General features: G+C 43.5%; 1 protein-coding gene across 1 annotated transcript in view; it reads right to left on the reverse strand.

Moving 5' to 3' along the window:
* Positions 1–18,838, reverse strand: part of NIBAN1 (niban apoptosis regulator 1) — a 154,284-nt gene that overhangs the window by 78,669 nt on the left and 56,777 nt on the right. Inside the window, exons 2-3 of the mRNA XM_084782130.1 lie at positions 6,423–6,553; positions 1,680–1,811 (exon numbers count right to left, since the gene is read on the reverse strand). Of these exons, the coding sequence (XP_084638256.1) occupies positions 1,680–1,811; positions 6,423–6,553 (263 nt within the window). The remainder of the gene's footprint in view (positions 1–1,679; positions 1,812–6,422; positions 6,554–18,838) is intronic.

Below are 18,838 nucleotides of genomic sequence, written 5' to 3' on the forward strand. Positions count from 1 at the left end.
CTGTGCTCAACAGCAGTTGTTGGACTTTTAATAAGATAACAAGGCATTTATAAACAGTTAATATCTAACTCTTACATGTGATTTAAAAAAAAACTTTGATAAATTAACAAAAAGGACCTTTCTATAATGTCAAACAATGACCATAAACCACATAGACTTTTCATTTCAATACCCAGGTGGCTGTTAGAAATATTTCACCATTTTCAAACTTACTCATCCTATCTTTATAACTTAAATAAATTAGTTGAAAATAATGAGCAAAGGAAAGAAAGAATAAATTTCTAATTAAGGGAGAGCATCTTTAAAAGTAAAAATAAAAAAATGAAGGAAAAAATCACCAAAATTTAATTCACAAAGAAATTTAATTTACTGTCAAAAGTGGGGAAAAAAACTCAATAAATCTAATAACAAGATCTCCCAGCTCATTAGTAGCAATCATATCAACAATTGCTCTGTCCTGGACTAAACCATGGGCCGGATGCTCGGATGCTCAGCGCTTCAACGCACTTATTTACTTTCACTCCGAGGAGTTACACTTGCCAGCCTGAAGAAGAGAAAGCTGAGACTAGAGGAGATGCAGGAGATGCATAAGGTAGCTAAAGGAACTGTCAAAGATGTAATTCAAAGCCCGGTAATGTTACTGAGATGCCCCACCTCTCCTCAGCCTTGTAAGGGGACATTGCAGCACATCTGTGAAACGTCTATGATAATTTGTTGCCGTTGTTCAACTGGGAGTGTGGGCTAAGGGTGGAATGAAATTCTAATATGGTAAGCATTTCAAAGGGTACTTGAGAACGCATCCGGATGAGAAATGTGTATGGTGTGAGGTCACAAGGGTCGCCTGGGACCATTTGAGTCATTCCTCGGTTCAGCTGAGACCTGGAGACAGGTAAGTCCTTCTAATTACTTCTAATTAGCGACACAACTTGACTGAACCTTAGCTTTCCAAATTCACTGCCCGGTGTCCTTTCTGCTCTAGCTGAACGCAGCCTCTACAGAGGGAGGGAAGCAGAAACAGTAAAACCTGAAGGCCTCTAGGTATAGACGCTTTAAGCACCCAAGCTCATTTTTTTTTCCCACTTGGTGAAGTCAAGACAATCAGGAAAAAGTCTAACTAAATAAAAATCCCAAAGTCTAGGTGGAATGACGCATTCAGAGTGCTCTAAGTTTGTAGGAAAGCCTGCGAATGCAGCCGCTGTCATACTGACAACAACTCTTCAGCCATGCCTCACATGTGACACTCAAGAGCAGAGGAAGAGCGGCAAGCCAGTGGCCGCCAGGAGCCTTGGGGTTGAATGAATGATGACTGAAAAAGCTCCTACACCGGACACCAAGCCCCACGCTCATCTTCCGTCACTGTCGCCAAGCCTGTCTGCTCCCTAGACTGCAGCGTCTGCTTAGCCAGCTACTGCCCATTCTGGTCGATGTAAGACACGGACAATGCTTTAAGAGTACCACAAGAGCCGGGCGGTGGTGGCGCACGCCTTTAATCCCAGCACTCGGGAGGCAGAGGCAGGCGGATCTCTGTGAGTTCAAGGCCAGCCTGGTCTACAAAGAGAGTTCCAGGACAGCGAGGGCTGTTACACAGAGAAACCCTGTCTTGAAAAAAAATAAAACAAAACAAAACGAAAGCAAAAAAAAATACTGCGAGAACTGGTGCTAACAGGAGCATGTCTTACCTCTTTGTTCTCATAGCTTTCCACAGCAAAATCATTCTTAACCACAACGTATCTGTCCTTCCATTTCCTGATGTCTTCAGCGAACTGTGAGAGCTCGGCTTCATACAACACGGTTCCCGGTTCCAGCGGGGGCTTAGAGAAGATGAATATGGTTAACTGTCACCACAAGAGATAATATGCCTTAATACCACTGCACTATTCATGTGTAATTTAGGAAATGATGGTGTGATCAATCCTGGGGAAACTGTTGCTTTCCCCTGGCTACCACGAATGTCCCTTCCTAGTCCTTCAAAGGAAATGGAGACATTTGTTGCATGGTATTGCCCTGATTTTCATTTCCTCTGTATAGATTAGGAAGGGGGCGTATGGTAGAAGGTATTGCAGAAATATCGTTGGCATGCGCGCAGCACTTACTACATCCTCCATCAACTGCAGGCAGGAATGAGTGAGACAGTGTAATGCGCTCACATTAGGGCATCTACCACAGCTCACTGACAGGCCCCAAGCATCAGCCAGCTGCTTTCCCGTTGTCACACCTAGTGTCATTTCTGTTATCATGATAAAAAAAAAAAAATCTTGACTTCCAAAAGCAACTTTGAGAGAGGCTGTTTGGCTTGTAACTCCAGGCCACAGCCCATCATTTCAAAGAACTCTAGCAGCTAGTCATGTCAAAGCCAATCTCCCCAGACACAATGTGGTGGTTTGGATGAGAATGACCCCCATGGACTCATATGCTTGCATGCTTGGCTCCACGTTGGTTGAACCGTTTGGGAAGGATTGGGAGGTGTGGCCTTGTTGGAGGAAGTGTGTGGCTTTGAGGTGTGTTGGAGGGGGCAAGCTTTGAGGTTTTAAAAGGCGTGCACCATTCTAAGTCTCTCTTTATCTGTGGTTGTATCTCAAGATGGGAGCTCTCAGCTCCACTCTCCCGCCAAGCCCATGTGCCTGCTGCCATACTTCTTGCCATGGTGATCATGGACAACAGTACCCTGGAACTGTACGCCCCAAATAAACTCTTTCTTCCGTAAGTTGCTTTGGTCAGGGTGTCATATTGTAACAATAAGAAAGTACCTAAGACACATGTCCACAGGCCAACTTGATGTGGATAATTCCTCACTAAGACTCTCTGCCCAGGTAATTCTGGAGTGTATCAAATTGACAGTCTTGCCAGATGTGTTAACACATGCCTTTAGTCCCAGCACTTGGAAGGCAGAGGCTGGTGCATCTTTGTGAGTTCCAGGCCATCCAGGGCTACACAGAGACATACTGACTCAAACTACTACAACAAAACAATTACTACTACTACTGCTGCTGCTGCTGATGATAATAATAATAATAATAATAATAATAATAATAATAATAATAATAGACAGTTCAAGACAGCCACCTAGTCATCATACATTTTCACACACAGTGTGGATCCAGGCTGTGAACACTTTGCCCATCTTCCTGCTTTTTGTTTTGTTTTGATTGTGGTTTTGGTTTTTTGAGACAGGGTTCCTTTGTGTAGCCTTGGCTGTCCTGGAACTCACAGAGATCACTTGCCTTTGCCTCCCGAGCACTGGGATTAAAGGTGTGCTCCACCACTGCCAGACTTCATCGTCCTGCTTTTTAGAAGTGCAAATTTTGGTTGAAGGAGAAGGCAAGTCAGCAGCCATCAGCTCTATCTCTTATATTCATGAGCCTCTCTCACTAACCTTGATGTGTGTGGTAGAGGAATTTCTATTAGGTTCTTCATTAGGCTTTTATTGAGCTTTCGGTATAAGGAGAACACATCCTGCTTTGCGGTACAATTTCCATATTATTGGGCTTATATAAGAATGTGCTTCTTGCCTTACATGTCACCGACATTACGTTAATTTCTCCCTTTTAAACAAACATGCTTTGCCTTCAAAACTTATCACTTTACTTTAAAGCAAAAAGTTAGATGTATAATACAGAAGAGATAGGCCTATTTCCTTTAAGACTCATCTAAAGGATGAGATAAATTCCATTCCAAATTCCAGGCCTTAAAAACTGTCCTGACAGATAATGAGAAAACCTTCTATCTTGCCTCATTAAAAGATAAAAAGGACCTCACTCATCTCTTTAAATGAGGCTGAAAGCAACTTTATAGTGCTTATGTGCAGCTTTTCTCAAACTCGGGCCACTTAATCAGAACTGTGGTCTGTTGACAGGCTTACTGTGTCTGGGTTCGGGAAAGAGAATTTGGGTTGGTTTTGCTTAAGGTAAGGAGTCTGTTGCCCAGGCTGGTCCCAGCTTGGGGGAGCAAGTGGCCTTCCCTTCACTGCTCCCCAGGGCTGAGGCTATGGCCACATCCCACCATACATGGTTGGAACTTGATTTCTTTTCTCTCTTTAAGTTTATTTGTGTATTTTATGTGTATAAGTGTATTCCCTGTGTGAATATATATGCACCACATGCATGTGTGTGGTGCCCACAAAGGACAGAAGAGGGCATTAGGTCACTGGGAACTTGAGATCTGAAGTTCTGAATGTTTGTGAGCCACCATTTGGTGCTGGGACCCAAACTTAAGACCTCTGTGAGAGCAGCAGGTGCTCTTAACTGCTGAGCATCTCTCTAGCTCCCAACCTTGCATCCTTAATATGCTCCCTAAATTCTGAGACTATTTTGTGGGATACCTATGCTGCTAAATTCCCTGGCCAACTCAGACTTTCAACCGTAGCTGGCCCATTTATCACTCATTCCTTCCTTTCCTGACTCACTTCTACTCCTCAGGGTGTTTCTTCCTAGTGTTTTTTTCTGGACTCTCTCTCCTCCTTAGGATCTGAAAATGCTGCTGAGGCTGGGGCTTCTCCACTCTGTCTCTGCCCTCCTCCCATCATACCTCACTGTTCCTCTGCATTATTAGCTAACAGTTGCAGACTACATCTGTCTACTACTGGGCTCCAGATCAGAACAACCAACCCCTGGTCAACCTATCCACAGACAATTGTAAAAATCACAGTCACCATCATCATTACCACCACCATCATCACCACCACCGCCACCATTACCACCACCGCCACCATTACCACCACCACCATCACCATCACCACCACCACCATCATCACCACCACCACCATCATCACCACCACCACCATTACCACCACCACCATCATCACCACCACCACCATCATCACCACCACCACCACCACCACCACCACCACCATCTCAGGCTAGAGAACTGGCTCAGTGGTTAAGAGTGCTTGCTGCTCTTGCAGAGGATCCAAATTCAGTTCCCAGCACCCCCATCAGGTGGCTCAAAGCCACTTGTAAGTCCAGCCCTAGGGAATCTAACATCATTTCTCTACTCCCTAAGCACTTATGCATATAAGTGCACACACACGCGCGCGCGCACACACACGCACACGCGCACACACACACACACACACACACACACACACACACACACACTGACCACCACACCTTTCCTTTCCTCATGGTCTAGTCCAAAAAGCCCATTAAAAAATTTTTTTAAGAACAACAGCAACAGACTAGACAGTTAGAGCTCTGTGTCAGTCTGTATTTGGTGCCCTGTCATGGAACTTCCCATCCCACTTAAAATCAAGCCCTTACAGTGTTCCTACAGCTTCTAGTCCCTACCTATGTCCCTGCAGTCGCTGCCTACCACTCTCCCTCACTCACAGAGCTCTGGGCAAGCTGGTAGAGGGTTTTTTTTGGGGCGGGGGAGGGCTCAGGCCTAAAGGGACTTTGCACTTCCTGCTCCATCTTCTCGGGACATTTTTTTCTTTTCTTTTTTTTTTATTTAATTAATTTATTCAGATTACACCTCCATTGTTATCCCATCCCTTGTATCCTCCCATTCCTCCCTCCTTCCAGCTTTCACCCCTATTCCCCTCCCCTGTGTCAGTGACCTAGGGGGAACTCCACCCCCACTATATGGTCATAGGCTATCAAGTCTCATCTTGGTAGCCGGCTTATTCTTTCTCGGAGTGCCACCAGGCCTCCCCACCAAGGAGAAGTGGTCAAATATGGGGCACCAGAGTTTGTGTCAGAGTCAGTTGCCTCTCTCCACTCAAGTGTGGAGAAGGTCCTGTCCATAGGCTAGATCTGAGTAGGGGTTTGCTGTTTACTGCATGTACTGTCCATGGTTGGTGCAGTAGTTTGAGCAGAACCCCTGGGCCCAGTTCTGTCTCGGGACACTTCTTTCCACAGCTGTTCTTTGCCACCTGTTCCTATTCCATCATCAGATGCGATGCCATCTCTACGAGGGCTTCCTTCCCAGTCAGCTTCCCCCAAACAAGACTCTGGCTCAGTTTTCTCTGTAGCTTTGTCATTATCTTGCTATCGGTTTCTTCCACTGTTTACTGTCTGTCTCCCACATTTGAACATACACTCCAGGAAGGGAGGGAGTTTTGAAACGCGCATACCAGATCAAAGACAACTCAGGGGAAATTGTGTTTGATCGTTGACCAAAACAAACCTGATTGTGAGGTTTTTGTTTTTGTTTTTAGACTGAACTTCACAACATCAAGCTAAATTTCCTGGTATCAAAATATCAGTGACGAAAAACACATAGTGAGATTTGAACTCTTCTAGGTTTCTTTTCATTATACAATCAACAAGAAATCACATATATTCTCACTTTAAGGCAGCTTTTTTATAAAAAGCATGAGACAATTTTAGTATAGTTTTAAAAACTGCATTCAAACTATTGAAATATTAGCATTTATAACCCCTTCTCCAGTGAGGGAAAGCTCTAAATCAAATGTCCATGGTTACCTTGGTCTTCAGAAGTTGTGACGTCAAATCTCTTTGCTGTTCCACCTCGCTGCGCACATGATTGCAGAAAGCCACAGAATATTGGCGGCTGTAGTAGGGACTGAAGTTTTTGATAGAAACCTCAGTTTTCCCTGGAAAAATATGAAAATAAGAATTTTGAAATGAAGCACACCTCGCTGAATAGACATCAAATTACTTGGAACATCCCCCCATCTCGCAGACCCCACTGCTGACCAGGGGTTGTTAGCAACCTGCATTCTCCAGAAATGCTGCGCCTGCCTTGAACCCTCTCTCACCACATCTGTACAGCATCACTCTGAAGAGCTCAGGGTCCCCAGGTAGTCAGTATTAAGAGGAGTCTTTTTCGGGGTACATTTTACTCACTACTATGACTGTAACATCAGTCTAGCCACTCCAGCTTGTTATTTATTCTCCTACATGTCACTGGTCTCGGAGTCCACCCCTCCAAACTCTGTATGCACATCTCTCATTTGTCTTCAGGGCCTGGAAGCTGAACCTCTAGTCTTTCACCTCCGCGGTCTCGGATAGAAACACAATACTGAGGTGGGAGGACGGCTCAGTTGGTAACGTGTTGGTGACGCAAGCACAAAGAGATGAAATTAGACCCCCAACGTCCATGCAAAACTCCTGGTCCTGGGAAGGTGGAGACAGGGGGATTTTGGGTATTGACGGCTGGAAGGCTAGCTAAATTAATGAGATTCAGGTTCAATGAGAGATCCTGTCTTAAGTGAGAGCAACGGAGAAAGTTACTTGACATCAACCTCTGGCCTACACACACACACACACACACACACACACACAAACACACACAGAGTGGGGATGGGGGGAGGGAGGGACTGACTTAATAGTCTAGAGACCTGGACTGTGGGCCCCTCTAACTGTGAGACAGAAATCACCCATCTAATAACTGCCAACTCTCTCTGATCTCCTGGCCCTGATTGTGAAGGGAGGTAAACTTGGAGCCATGATGTTCTCTGAGTTTAGCTCACACTCAAGTGTGATCTTGAAGGTACAACTACATCGCCACACTGACCAGCAGTGACATTTTGGTCTCTTGGTACAGGGGTAAATCTTGCTGTCAATCGTGTAGGACCTGAAGCTAGAGAAAGGGAAAAGACCCACTTGCCTTTCCAGGCCCTGCTTAGACAGGAGAACGGAGAGCAAGTGGGCTCTGAACCAGACTGGAAAGCCTCTCAGCAGTTGCATCCTTGTTCCCAAGTGTATCAGTAAATGTCCGTTTTACCATCTATTCTGACCAGCAGTTACAGCATAGAATAGGTAGGACAGGAGCTTGAGAAAACATAAACCAGGTATAACATTCCAAAATATTTCTAAATACTTCCAGAGAGGCCTGGCTAAACTTTTATTTTGAAAATATGATTTTTTTCTTTTGAGACAGGGTTTCTCTGTGTAACAGCTCTAGCTGTCCTGAAACTCGCTCTGTATACCAGGCTAGCCTCCTCTGTCTGTCTCCCAAGTGCTGGGATTAAAGGCATGCACCACGACCACGCGGTTGAATCTGATGTTTGGGTTGACAGAGAAATGTTAAAATATAGCTTACTGGCAAGATCTGCATAGGGCTATTATGTATGTAAAAATTTCAGAAACAAATGAAGAATTTGATCCAGGTATATGGAGATGTTCGGTAGAACGCCTGTTTGTACACCTATGAAATCACAGCCAAACATCCATGCACACCAATACCCTCTACAGGCAACACGCCTACTTTAGCGTTGGCATTTTTCAGTCTTATAATGTGTATGAGAAAGGGGAGGTCTTTTGTATTCCCTTAATAAAATGACATTTATGGGTTATATTTATGGGCTTTAGTAATTATTACTTGTAAGGTCCTTTGAGACCCACTAATAACAGATTCTGTAGAAATGCAAATGAAAGCCCCTATAATTTGAATCAAGCATGCTTTTGCTTGCTCCCCGAGTTTATGGTATTACAATTAATCAGCATTTGCATAATACTTTAATATACTCTGGCTTTATAAGCATCTAATTGGTTATTATTTTATTAGCTTTTATTACAACGCAAAGGCAGTAATCCTATATCCTTGTCTATAATTTTCTTACATAGGAGTGGGACATCTTTGAGAATTCCCACAATGAGAGTCTTACTTTATAGAAACATGTAAATGATGTGCAAACTTTGCCCTTTGCTTCCAGGTAAATGCTGTTCGGTCGGTCTGAAGAGTACCACGCTAATTATTGGTACTGATTTTGGTTCTCTTAGAAGCACTGGAGTGAAATGAAAGGAGGTAGCCGTGCTTTTATGATGATTTCTGTGACGCTCTCAAAGCCATTTTTCTATTACCTCATCAAGCCTCCTGCAGGTGTGCCCTGCTTCTACCCAGGTGCCTCAATGCCACCCCTCCCTGGGTATGAGAAAAATGATTCTGAGATTTGAACATCCACACGTGGCACCATCAACACACCACTAACAAGTGACTCTTACAAAGAAAAGATTGCAGACTTTTTGCATTCACTTAATGACTGGTTCAAATGTAAGTAAAATGGCATCAAAAGATCCAGGAAGAAAAAAAAAAAAACCAAAACTGGTCTAAAATGCATCCAGACATTAGATTAAACCTGTCTGGACCTACATAAGGGAGCACCCAATGTAAAGACTTTGAGGCTAAAAAAAAAGTCTTGTCTGGCTGGGGTTGGGACAACATACCCGTGCCGTAGGATGGTGACCAGCAGCACGGGGTGGGTGCTGGGAGCTGCACTCAGGTCCTCCGAACAGCAGTGAGTGCTCTTAACTGCTGAGCCCCTTTGCACTATTTCTTAAACCCGTGCCCTTTTCCCCATCTCAAGCCCCATATCATCTACTGAGCCTTTGTTAACTCTCCACATCAAAAGAATCCCTTAATTTGCTCTGTGCAGGCAGCACAGCTCTCTCTGCTCTAAAATTTGTAACCAAAACATGTAAAGCAGAAGAGGGGAATGCTCGCCTGAGTCACAGATCCCCGAGACGACCTCAGAAGCAAAGCCAACACTCCACTCATGGAGTAGCAGCAGATTCTAAGAAGGGCTGGAGTCTAGGATAAGAGGACAGGATAGGAGAGGCAATGACAACCAGCCACTAGGACCCAGTCAAGATAAAGCTGCCGCAAGCTGCAAAAGACCAGATGCTAAACTGGGGGGGAGGGGGAGTCTGCCCAGCAGAACGGAGTCCTGGCACCAAGACTCCGGGAACATTCTTTTGAATGCTGTAAGTCACAGACCTCATTAGTTGTAGAAGTCACAGATCTCTGGGTCCTGGCCTGCCAAGTTCCAGTGACAGGGAGCTGTCAGATCATGTCACTTCTTGTGTGACATCCCTCAATAAGTCTCCAATGCCTGTAACTCCTCAACCTGCCACCAAAGGAACCTGTGACCCCACCTGCCTTCTATCAGGCCACCTTCACTCAACCCAAACCTTGCCAGGTGCATGTCCAGGCCTTATTTATCCCTTTCTCCCCATAAGTGTTTCATCAGTCATTTCACACTCTTTGTGCCCAGAGGCCAATGCCAACCCAAAGGGATCCTTTTCAGATCTGACCAGCTGGAAACAATCTCACCAATGTTTCACATTCTCCCAAACTGTGTGCCACTTTTGCTACAACTGTTTAAATATGGCTTATCTCTCCTCCAAGGGTATACTGTGTTTGCACACTCAACAAATATTTGGTGAATGGATGGGACAACAGCTGAGTAAATACTCAAGACTAAAGAAAGTATCAAAGCATAATAATAATGACCCATGTCACCATTACAAGAAGGAGGGTTTAGGGCTCAATGACCGTATATTCTGGCATATAAGACAACCCCCAACTTTAACTTTTCCAGTTACAATACAGAGTTTGGAATATACTTGCCATATAAGACTACCCCTCTTCCAGTGCACACCCTGTGCAGCAGAATCAGCCTTGCAAACTCTATATTTTAACTGGAAAAGTTAAAAGTTTAAGTTGTGGGTCATCTTATATGCTAAAAAAAATACGGTACTTATTATTAAGGTCTATACCATGAAGCCCAATGCATATTTGTTTACAGAAATCAGAATCTTACGGGCTAATTCCTCTTAGTTTTTGAGTAAGTTTTGCCCATGAAAATATCTGAAATTATTAACAAGTCCTGGCTTGTTTGACTCGATCAGTTTATAAAGATGGCAAACGTGTGACAGTCTGGCTGAAATTTACCTAAAGCCCAAAGAGCTTGAATTTTCAGTGCCCACACCTGCAAAGGTCCACTCAAACCCATTTACCTGTGATATATTAGTCTTCACTGCCCATCATTCCCAGTGTGACTTCAGTAACTGAATACTCTTAAACCAGCGGTTCTCAGCCTGTGGGTCTTGACACCTTTGAGGGGGGAGGATTGAATGACCCTTTCACAGGGGTCACCTAAGACCATTGGAAATATCAGATATTTATATTTCTATTCATAAAAGTAGCAAATGTACAGTTATAAAGTATCAATGAAAATTATTTTATGATTGGGGTCACCACAACATGATGAACTATATTAAAGAGTTGCAGTGTTAGGAAGGCTGAGAACCACTGCTCTAAAATCTAAAATTGTTTTAAAAGATTTTTCCTCTATTTCAACTCCTTTCAGAAAGCTAGTTCATAAGGAAAAGAGAGCCTGCTCGGTGGCGCACACCTGTAATCCCAGCACTCAGAAAGGCAGAGTTCGAGGCCAGCCTGGTCTACAGAGTGAATCTAGAAAAGCCAAGGCTGCACAGAGAAACCCTACCTCAAAAAAACAAAACAAACACAAGAACAATAAAAAACAAACAAACATATACAAGAAATTAAAACACTATCTTATGTCACAAGACACAAAACAATTCAAACACTATCGTTGTTTTATTCTTTTCCAGTTTTTATCCAAAGTTATTTATTTAGCCCTTGATCTGTGCCTTTTCCTGTGAAATAGAAAAAACAAAAACAAAAATCATTGTTTTGAAGATTTCTATTATGAAAGGTAAAAGTATAAATATCAAAAAGGTTTTAACGAGATGGCCATTTCACAGGTACTGAGGAGAAAAGCCAGTGAGCTTTCCGTGCCACTTCTTCAGACCCGCTGAGGTTGCAGGTGAAGATTAACTTTGGAAAACAAGAAAAATGCCTCCAAAAAGTTCAATAATTTTAAGGTATAATATATGCCAATATGCATTTCTCCTGGGTGTCTAAAATTGTGGAGATTTATAAGCCCTCATGAATTATAGCACCAGCTATGATCTGGGGTTGGGAGGCCCCATTACTTCACACCTTAGGGTGGAAAACTGGAAATCCCAATTCACAATACAGAGGTGCAAAAATCTAATTACATACAATGATGCCCAAGGACTCTCTTTCTTCATGGAAATGCCTTAGAGAATGAGGATAAATTGGCTTCCCCATAATTGAACTAAAGAAAGAAAGGGAGGGAGGGAAGGAGGGAGGGAAAAGGGAGGAAGAGAGAGAGAGAGAGAGAGGGAGAGAGAGGCGGGGGAGGGAATAAGAACACATTTATTACTAGTGCTTGGGTGACAGGCTTTTAACAGACTCCACTAAGAAATGGCAGGATGATTCATGGGCAGCCTTGACTCTGCAGATTCCACAGGCTCCTTGCAAAAACTCCAGCATGAGTTAAAAGGTGAGAGGTATATAAACCAACTTAAGCTAGCTGTGATTTACTCTGGATGTTAATCCACAGAGAAATACACAAATACGTATGCTTCCAGGAGCCGACGTTAAGTATATTGAAGTCACGAGAAGCTGCTCCGGGCTCAGCGTACATCTGGATAAAGCAGGCATATTAGGAATAAACAACACAACCCAGGTTCCTGGGTTTCCAAACTCGGTACTCAAGAGGTCCAAAATGGTGAGGGCGGTGTGCAGTGAACGTGCCCTCAGACTACCAGAGACCCTGATGTTTCATAATCCCTGTCCACAGAGCAAGCCCCCGTGTCTTACAATGTGACAACAGAGCTCAGCCCTTTAAAGACGCGTAGACACTGTCTAAGGGGGCACCGGCCAGCTCCAGAGACAAAGACAGTGTTTCCTGCAAAGGGCCACAGTCACTCAAGTAAATGAAGGTTTCATCTGCGCCACATGTTTGCAAAACAACCGGCTCGTGAGTTAATACAAATACATGAAGCAGGAGAAAACATAACAGAGTGGGTACTCTACCACTCTACGAGTTTCGATTTACTAGCCCATTCTACAGGAAAATAAAAGCCCGACCTCGGCCAGCTTTCCCAGGTTAAAAAAAAGAATCTGGGGCAGATGTATAAAACTCAACCCGAAGCCTGACCTGGCCTGAGCTCTGGTTTGGTGGTGTTTGTCTTTTAGTGTGGTTTAAAAAGCCCACATGTTCTCTCTCTTTCTCTGTCTCTGTCTCTGTCTCTGTGTCTCTGTCTGTCTGTCTGTCTGTCTGTCTGTCTGTCTGTCTGTCTGTCTGTCTCTCTCTCTCTCTCTCACACACACACACACACACACCTTTTTTTTTTTTTTTTAAGCCATACTTAGGTAGAGGTGATAATGTGGCCCCTATTTTGTTTTGGGTTTTTTCCCCCTCTTCATTTGGCTAAAGAGCCTGGAAACTTCCAAGCTCACTTTGCCATTTCCCACGGCTTGCTTGCTTCCAGTTGTCTCGAGACAACATCTGATGAGAATAAATCTTATTTATTTGGCCAGTTCTCTAAGTTGCCTAATGCTCTCTACGGAGCAAAAAAGAATTTAAGCTGCTCTGACAGCTGACTTTCCAGACTTTACACAGGGAATAAATGCTTTCGTCCGTCAGACACCTGAAGACAGCATATTACTGCGTCAGGATCACAGAGGAGAGTCTCGTGGTTGTTTGGGGCGGGGTGTCTAATCATGATTTTTAAAGCTTTTTTTCTACACATTTTTTATTATAGGCTTTCAAAGTATTCTGAAATCATTACAATATTCCTTGCAGGTGAATGTAACGTACACATTGAAAGAAGTCAGAGCCCGCTCAAAACAAATCGGAAGCCAAGCCTTGTGACTTCCCTGGCTTCCCCTTCAAATGTTCTCTGCTACCTCTTAAAGGCTTCTCACGCTCTTTTTCTTTTTTAACTGTGCCCTTCATTTTCTTATTTCACTTTTCTTGTCTCCACAGACGTTTATCAGCTTAATATACTTTATATTTTCTATCTCTTCTGTCTCTAGAGTCTATGCTGAGCTGGCAAGATAGCTTTTTTTTTCCCCCAAGGCAGGGTTTCTCTGTGTAGCCTTGGCTGTCCTGGACTTGCTTTGTATACCAGGCTGGCCTCAAACTCACAGAGATCCACCTGCCTCTACCTTCCTCCCAAGTGCTAGGGTTAAAGGCGCATGCCACCACACCTGGTGCAAAATAGCATATCAGGAAAAGGCACTTGTGCCGAAAGGCTGGGGACCTGAGTTCAACCTGCAGAATCCGTGTAAAGGTGAACAGAGAGAACCGAGTCCACAAAGCTGTCCTCTGATTGCTACCTGTGCAGCATGCCATATGCAAGACCCCTCCAATGTGGAAAATACATTTTTATTTACTTATTTGAATAATTCATGTCACTGATGTGAAAAAATCATCTATGGGTAAGTGCTTGGGGCCAGTTATACCTGTATTTGCTCATCTAGGATAAGGCTATCAGTAAGGCGGTGGCAGTAACAAACTTCAGGAAAAACTTTGTAAAACATTCAGCATTTCTGTGGGCAGCCAATTTTTGAAACCATTTACAAGGCTGGTAGGGTACTCATTAATAAAAATTATTTTTGCATGCCTTAATTTGTAAAATTTGAGAGCTGCCAAAATGATTCAGACCCACTTGAATTTAGTAGGTGCCAAACCTCTGTGTTCAGCTTTTTTCCTTTCTTTCTTTCTTCCTTCCTTCCTTTCTTTCTTTCTTTCCTTCTTTCTTTTTGGTTTTTCAAGACAGGGTTTCTCTGTGTAGCCTTGGCTGTCCTGGACTTGCTTTGTAGACCAGGCTAGCCTCAAATTCAGAGCAATCCACCTGCCTCTGCCTCCTGGGTGCTGGGATTAAAGGTGTGTGCCACCGTGCCCGGCTTCAGCTTTCTTGATAACAACCCAAACATCATCCAAAATGGAATGTGCCTGATGACAGTCTAGGACACAGCTCAGCGAAGGAGTCAAACTTTATTTATTTATTCATTCATTCATTCATTCATTCATTCATTTATTTTGGAGACTCAACAGATGCCAGCTGGTCACATGGCTCAACCAATCAACACTGTGCTTAACCTTCCCTGAGTGACACACAACTGAAAAGCAGAAAGAATGTATAAAGTGTGATGCTCTAAACATAGAAATTGCTTAGAATCACACAAATTCCTAGAGTATCCCTATTTAGATGGTACTAGGTTGTCCCATATCGTCTCCCTTTTCTATGGAAATTGTAAATTAAGTTCACATGCCAGTTAATAGCTGTTCTGGGGCCTCATGACCCCAGCCCCTACTTGGACTCCAGCCCTCACAGGTGAAATTTACAGACCTCCAGGATGCAATGGATGACGGTAGTCTCAAACGCTCTCCTCTTTACAAGTAAAGAACTTGCCAGTCCTGAGGACATAGCATCTAGTCAGTAATAGAGCATTTGTGAAATTTGTAGGACATCGGTGCCAAGGTGTTAAGAGAATTTTCCTGTGTTAATACGACATCAATTTACGGAGGAACTCAAACATTTCTCTTTACTATGAAGGACTGTAAGCAGCCCTTGGTGATACGGAGAACTCGGTCAGGGAGCCTGGTGGAGCGATGTGCAGGCTAAGTTGTGTTAGCCTGACCCAGACAGTCCTATCCTGAGTGTGTCCGTCAGAGCATCTATGCTTGAGCCCTTCTCACGTGGCCAGGCAAGTTTCTCCTGCCTGCCTGCTCTGAGCTCGGACAGTAGTCCTTTCCAGCCTCTGGACTCTTCCACAGTCTGCAGCCCTTCAGTGTTTGGACTGAAATCCCCTGTTAGCTCTCCTGAGTCTCTAGCTTGCCAACTGCAGACTTTGAAACTTGTCAGCCGCCACAGCGGCACGGGCCAATTCTTTATACTACATATATGTATCAGTCAGATACAACGGATTGAGGCACATTATTGAACCCCAAACAACCATCCATTTATTTCATTTAATAGGCATCACAAGGTTAGATCAATAACAAGTTAAAAGCAATGCAAATGTCAAGTGCCTCTATCTATAGTTCTAATCCTCATCAGTTAAAAAAAAAACACTCTGTAAAACATGGCATCTATACTTAAAGCATTTCATCAAATCATCTGTGAAAGAGAATTAAAGCGTTTGGCTCAAGCTGGATGCGGTGGCACAAGCCTGTGATTCCAGCACTTGGGGAGGCAGAGGCCAGCCTGGTCTACAAAGAGAGTCCAGGACAGGCAAGACTACACAGAGAAACCCTATCTCAGGGGGAACGAAAATTGGCTCAGCTTCTTCCCGGTTGGCAGAATTTGGCATAAGAAAAGACAGAGAAAGCCAGGGAAGTTCTGGGTACCAGGGGAACCGGCTACCCTGACTGAACCCTCTTTAATCCTACTCAGGTGTTCCAATTAAGTGGCATCACCGTCTCAATTAAAGCTGCAGTCTTTGCTGACTGAGACTAGAAGGTCCCCTGGGAAAGGCACTAATTAAGTCAGTTCTCTTATCTAGTGACTACAAATTTGTTTGGCACCAATCAGGGTTAAGAGGTGTCAGCATGGACGGACTCCGCCATCTGCATATTGGAAATGGGCTCTAAGAATGCTTCTCCAGCTGCTGACGGGCACCCAACTTTATTCCAGCTAAGAGGTGAGGTAGGCTAGCCGCTAGCACAGTGTTTGTCTATTTGTGAGTTTTCTTTAACCATGAGGTATTTCCAACATATACAATAGTATGTTGGATAATACATATGGAAAGCCTGCCTGGATAAGTAAAACGCTAATACTACACACACTACAGTGAACTTAATAATTTTTAAAAACAAAATGTTGTAACTCCATCTGTAGGCTTTATCATGCACCACAACTTCACTTGGCACCATTATGTTGAACTTAGTGTTTATTTCTATAAATTATCTTAGACTCCTACAATGTATGTGGTGCCTATATATAATTAATAGCATTGTCATGCACAGTCTCATACTTGACTCTGCCTATCATTCTGCTCCCTGAGTTCTGACATACATTTTGTTTTATTTATATGCGTACATGTATATATAATAATATTATAATATAAATTACTCCACCATTATAATCGATATAGTATTGTACTACTAGTAACCAGATGAACATCAGACCACTGGAATACAACAGAAAAATTCAAAACAATGAGTTTAAAAATGGAAATTTGATATCAGTCAAACACACCACACCACACACACACACAGAATGATTTACCATATTCTTTTTTTTTTTTTTTTTTGAGGCAAGGTTTCTCTGTGTAACAGCTCTGACTGTCCTGGACTCTTTGTAGACCAGGCTGACCATGAACTCACAGCGATCTGCCTGCCTCTGCCTCCTGAGTACTGGGATTAAAGGCATGTTCCACCATGCCTGGCACTTTTTTTTTTTTCTGAGACAAGGTTTCTCTGTGTAGCCTTGGCTGTCCTAGACTCATTCCGTAGACCAGGCTGGCCTCGAACTCACAGTGATCTGCCTGCCTCTGCCTCCCGAGTGGCTGGGATTAAAGGCGTGTGCCACCATGCCCGGCTACCATATTCATTTTAACTGCAATCTCTAACAGTTTAGTTTAGTTTCTTTTGCCTCTCACTTATTTCCTCTTTGGCCCTTGCAATCAATGCTGATGTGAACATTGGTGCCCAAACCACCCCGTGCATATGTGTGAGTTCCTCTAAGTGTTCTTCTAAGTCCAGAGAACTGGGCAAAGCTGTAAGTCTCCCAGTGCCCTCAATATTGCCAAACTACTCACCAACGTGACAGTAACTTATATCCCAATTTTTAAGAAATATTGACATTGTCTATTTTAACAGGTGAAAAAATACACTTATTAGTAAGGCTGAGCGTCCCTTTAGAGGTCCCCGGCCGTTTAGTTTTCCTTTTCCATAAATGGGTTGTCCTTTCCCCATATGTGTTTCCACTGACATACGAACATTGTTTATAAATTTCAAGAAAGAATCCTTCTCAGACATAAACATTAAAAGTGTCATTTCCCACTCTGTGGCTTTTTTTTTTTTTCCACTCCTATTACGGTGCTCTCTTGAGCAAAAGTTGTAGAGTTTAGTGAAGTAAGACTTAAGCCGTGTCTGCATTAGGAAACCTCTTCTCCCTCCTTGGCTCACAAGGCTAGTATCCTACACTTTCATTTAAAGGTGCTTTGACATGAAGGCCTTTCACAGCCTGGAATTTATTTTTATGTATGGCTTGAGACTCCATATTTTCCTTGTGTAACATGTGCATGCATGCACACACAAACACAAAGACAGACAGACAGACAGACAGACAGACAGACACACACACACACACACACACTTTCCATACTTGAGTGTTTTGCGAGGAGCTCTCAGCTTTGTCCAGTGGCCAGATATTAACCTCAGAAGTATCAGTACCACACCGTCTCAATTATTGTAATATTAGATTTCTTTCTGGAGAGCACTGTCTTCCCATATGGTGGTTCGCTAAATGTTCACGTTCTTCCACATGAATCCAGGGCAAGTTATGCCAAGTCCAGTGGAGAGCATAGTAGCATTGTAATCAGAACATCAATGAGCTTATGTTTGCTGTGGTCCGGAGGGTTTTATGATACAGTATGAACTAGCAGAGTCTCCTGGCCCCACATGAATGGAGAATACAGCAGGGGCCGAGCTCTAACTCTGCTTGCCCTTGAACCCTAGATCTACTGAGTGGCAAATTCTGGGGGTGTAAGTCAGCCAAGTGAGCTTGAGCAAGCCCTCCAGGCCACAATGATAGAGTCCCAAGTGAAATACCCAGTTACCAGCTCCCTGCTGAGGATGCCTGCAGTTTGCTGTTATAAGCAATGCAGGTCATAGGCACCTTTTGTATCCATGCACAGGTACACAGAGAAACATGGGATAAGCTTGCAGAATGGAATGACAGTCCACAGAGCAACCGCATCTCATTTTAGTTGAAGTGGACCCTCCCTGCCACTGTATCAAATGAGATTGCCAGTGGCCCATGGATGGATCAGAAACATGCCCTCAAACTCCTGTAACCTTGTCGACAAGAGGTGCCTATTGAGTAGCTACAGAGTTAATGAACAATCACCCAAACTACCTGAGATTAGATTGTGTCTGCCATCAGTGACGCACAGTTAACACAGACTAAGAATTTCTCCAGGATAGGGACTTGGAATGCGTATTTATAGTTCAATCATAGAAGAGCTATAAATGGCCTTTACATATAACTAATATTGTGGTCATGATTACATATTATTAACTCGG

This window comes from Acomys minous (assembly GCF_964271855.1).
Source record: "Acomys minous genome assembly, chromosome: 1".
Taxonomy (NCBI): domain Eukaryota; kingdom Metazoa; phylum Chordata; class Mammalia; order Rodentia; family Muridae; genus Acomys; species Acomys minous.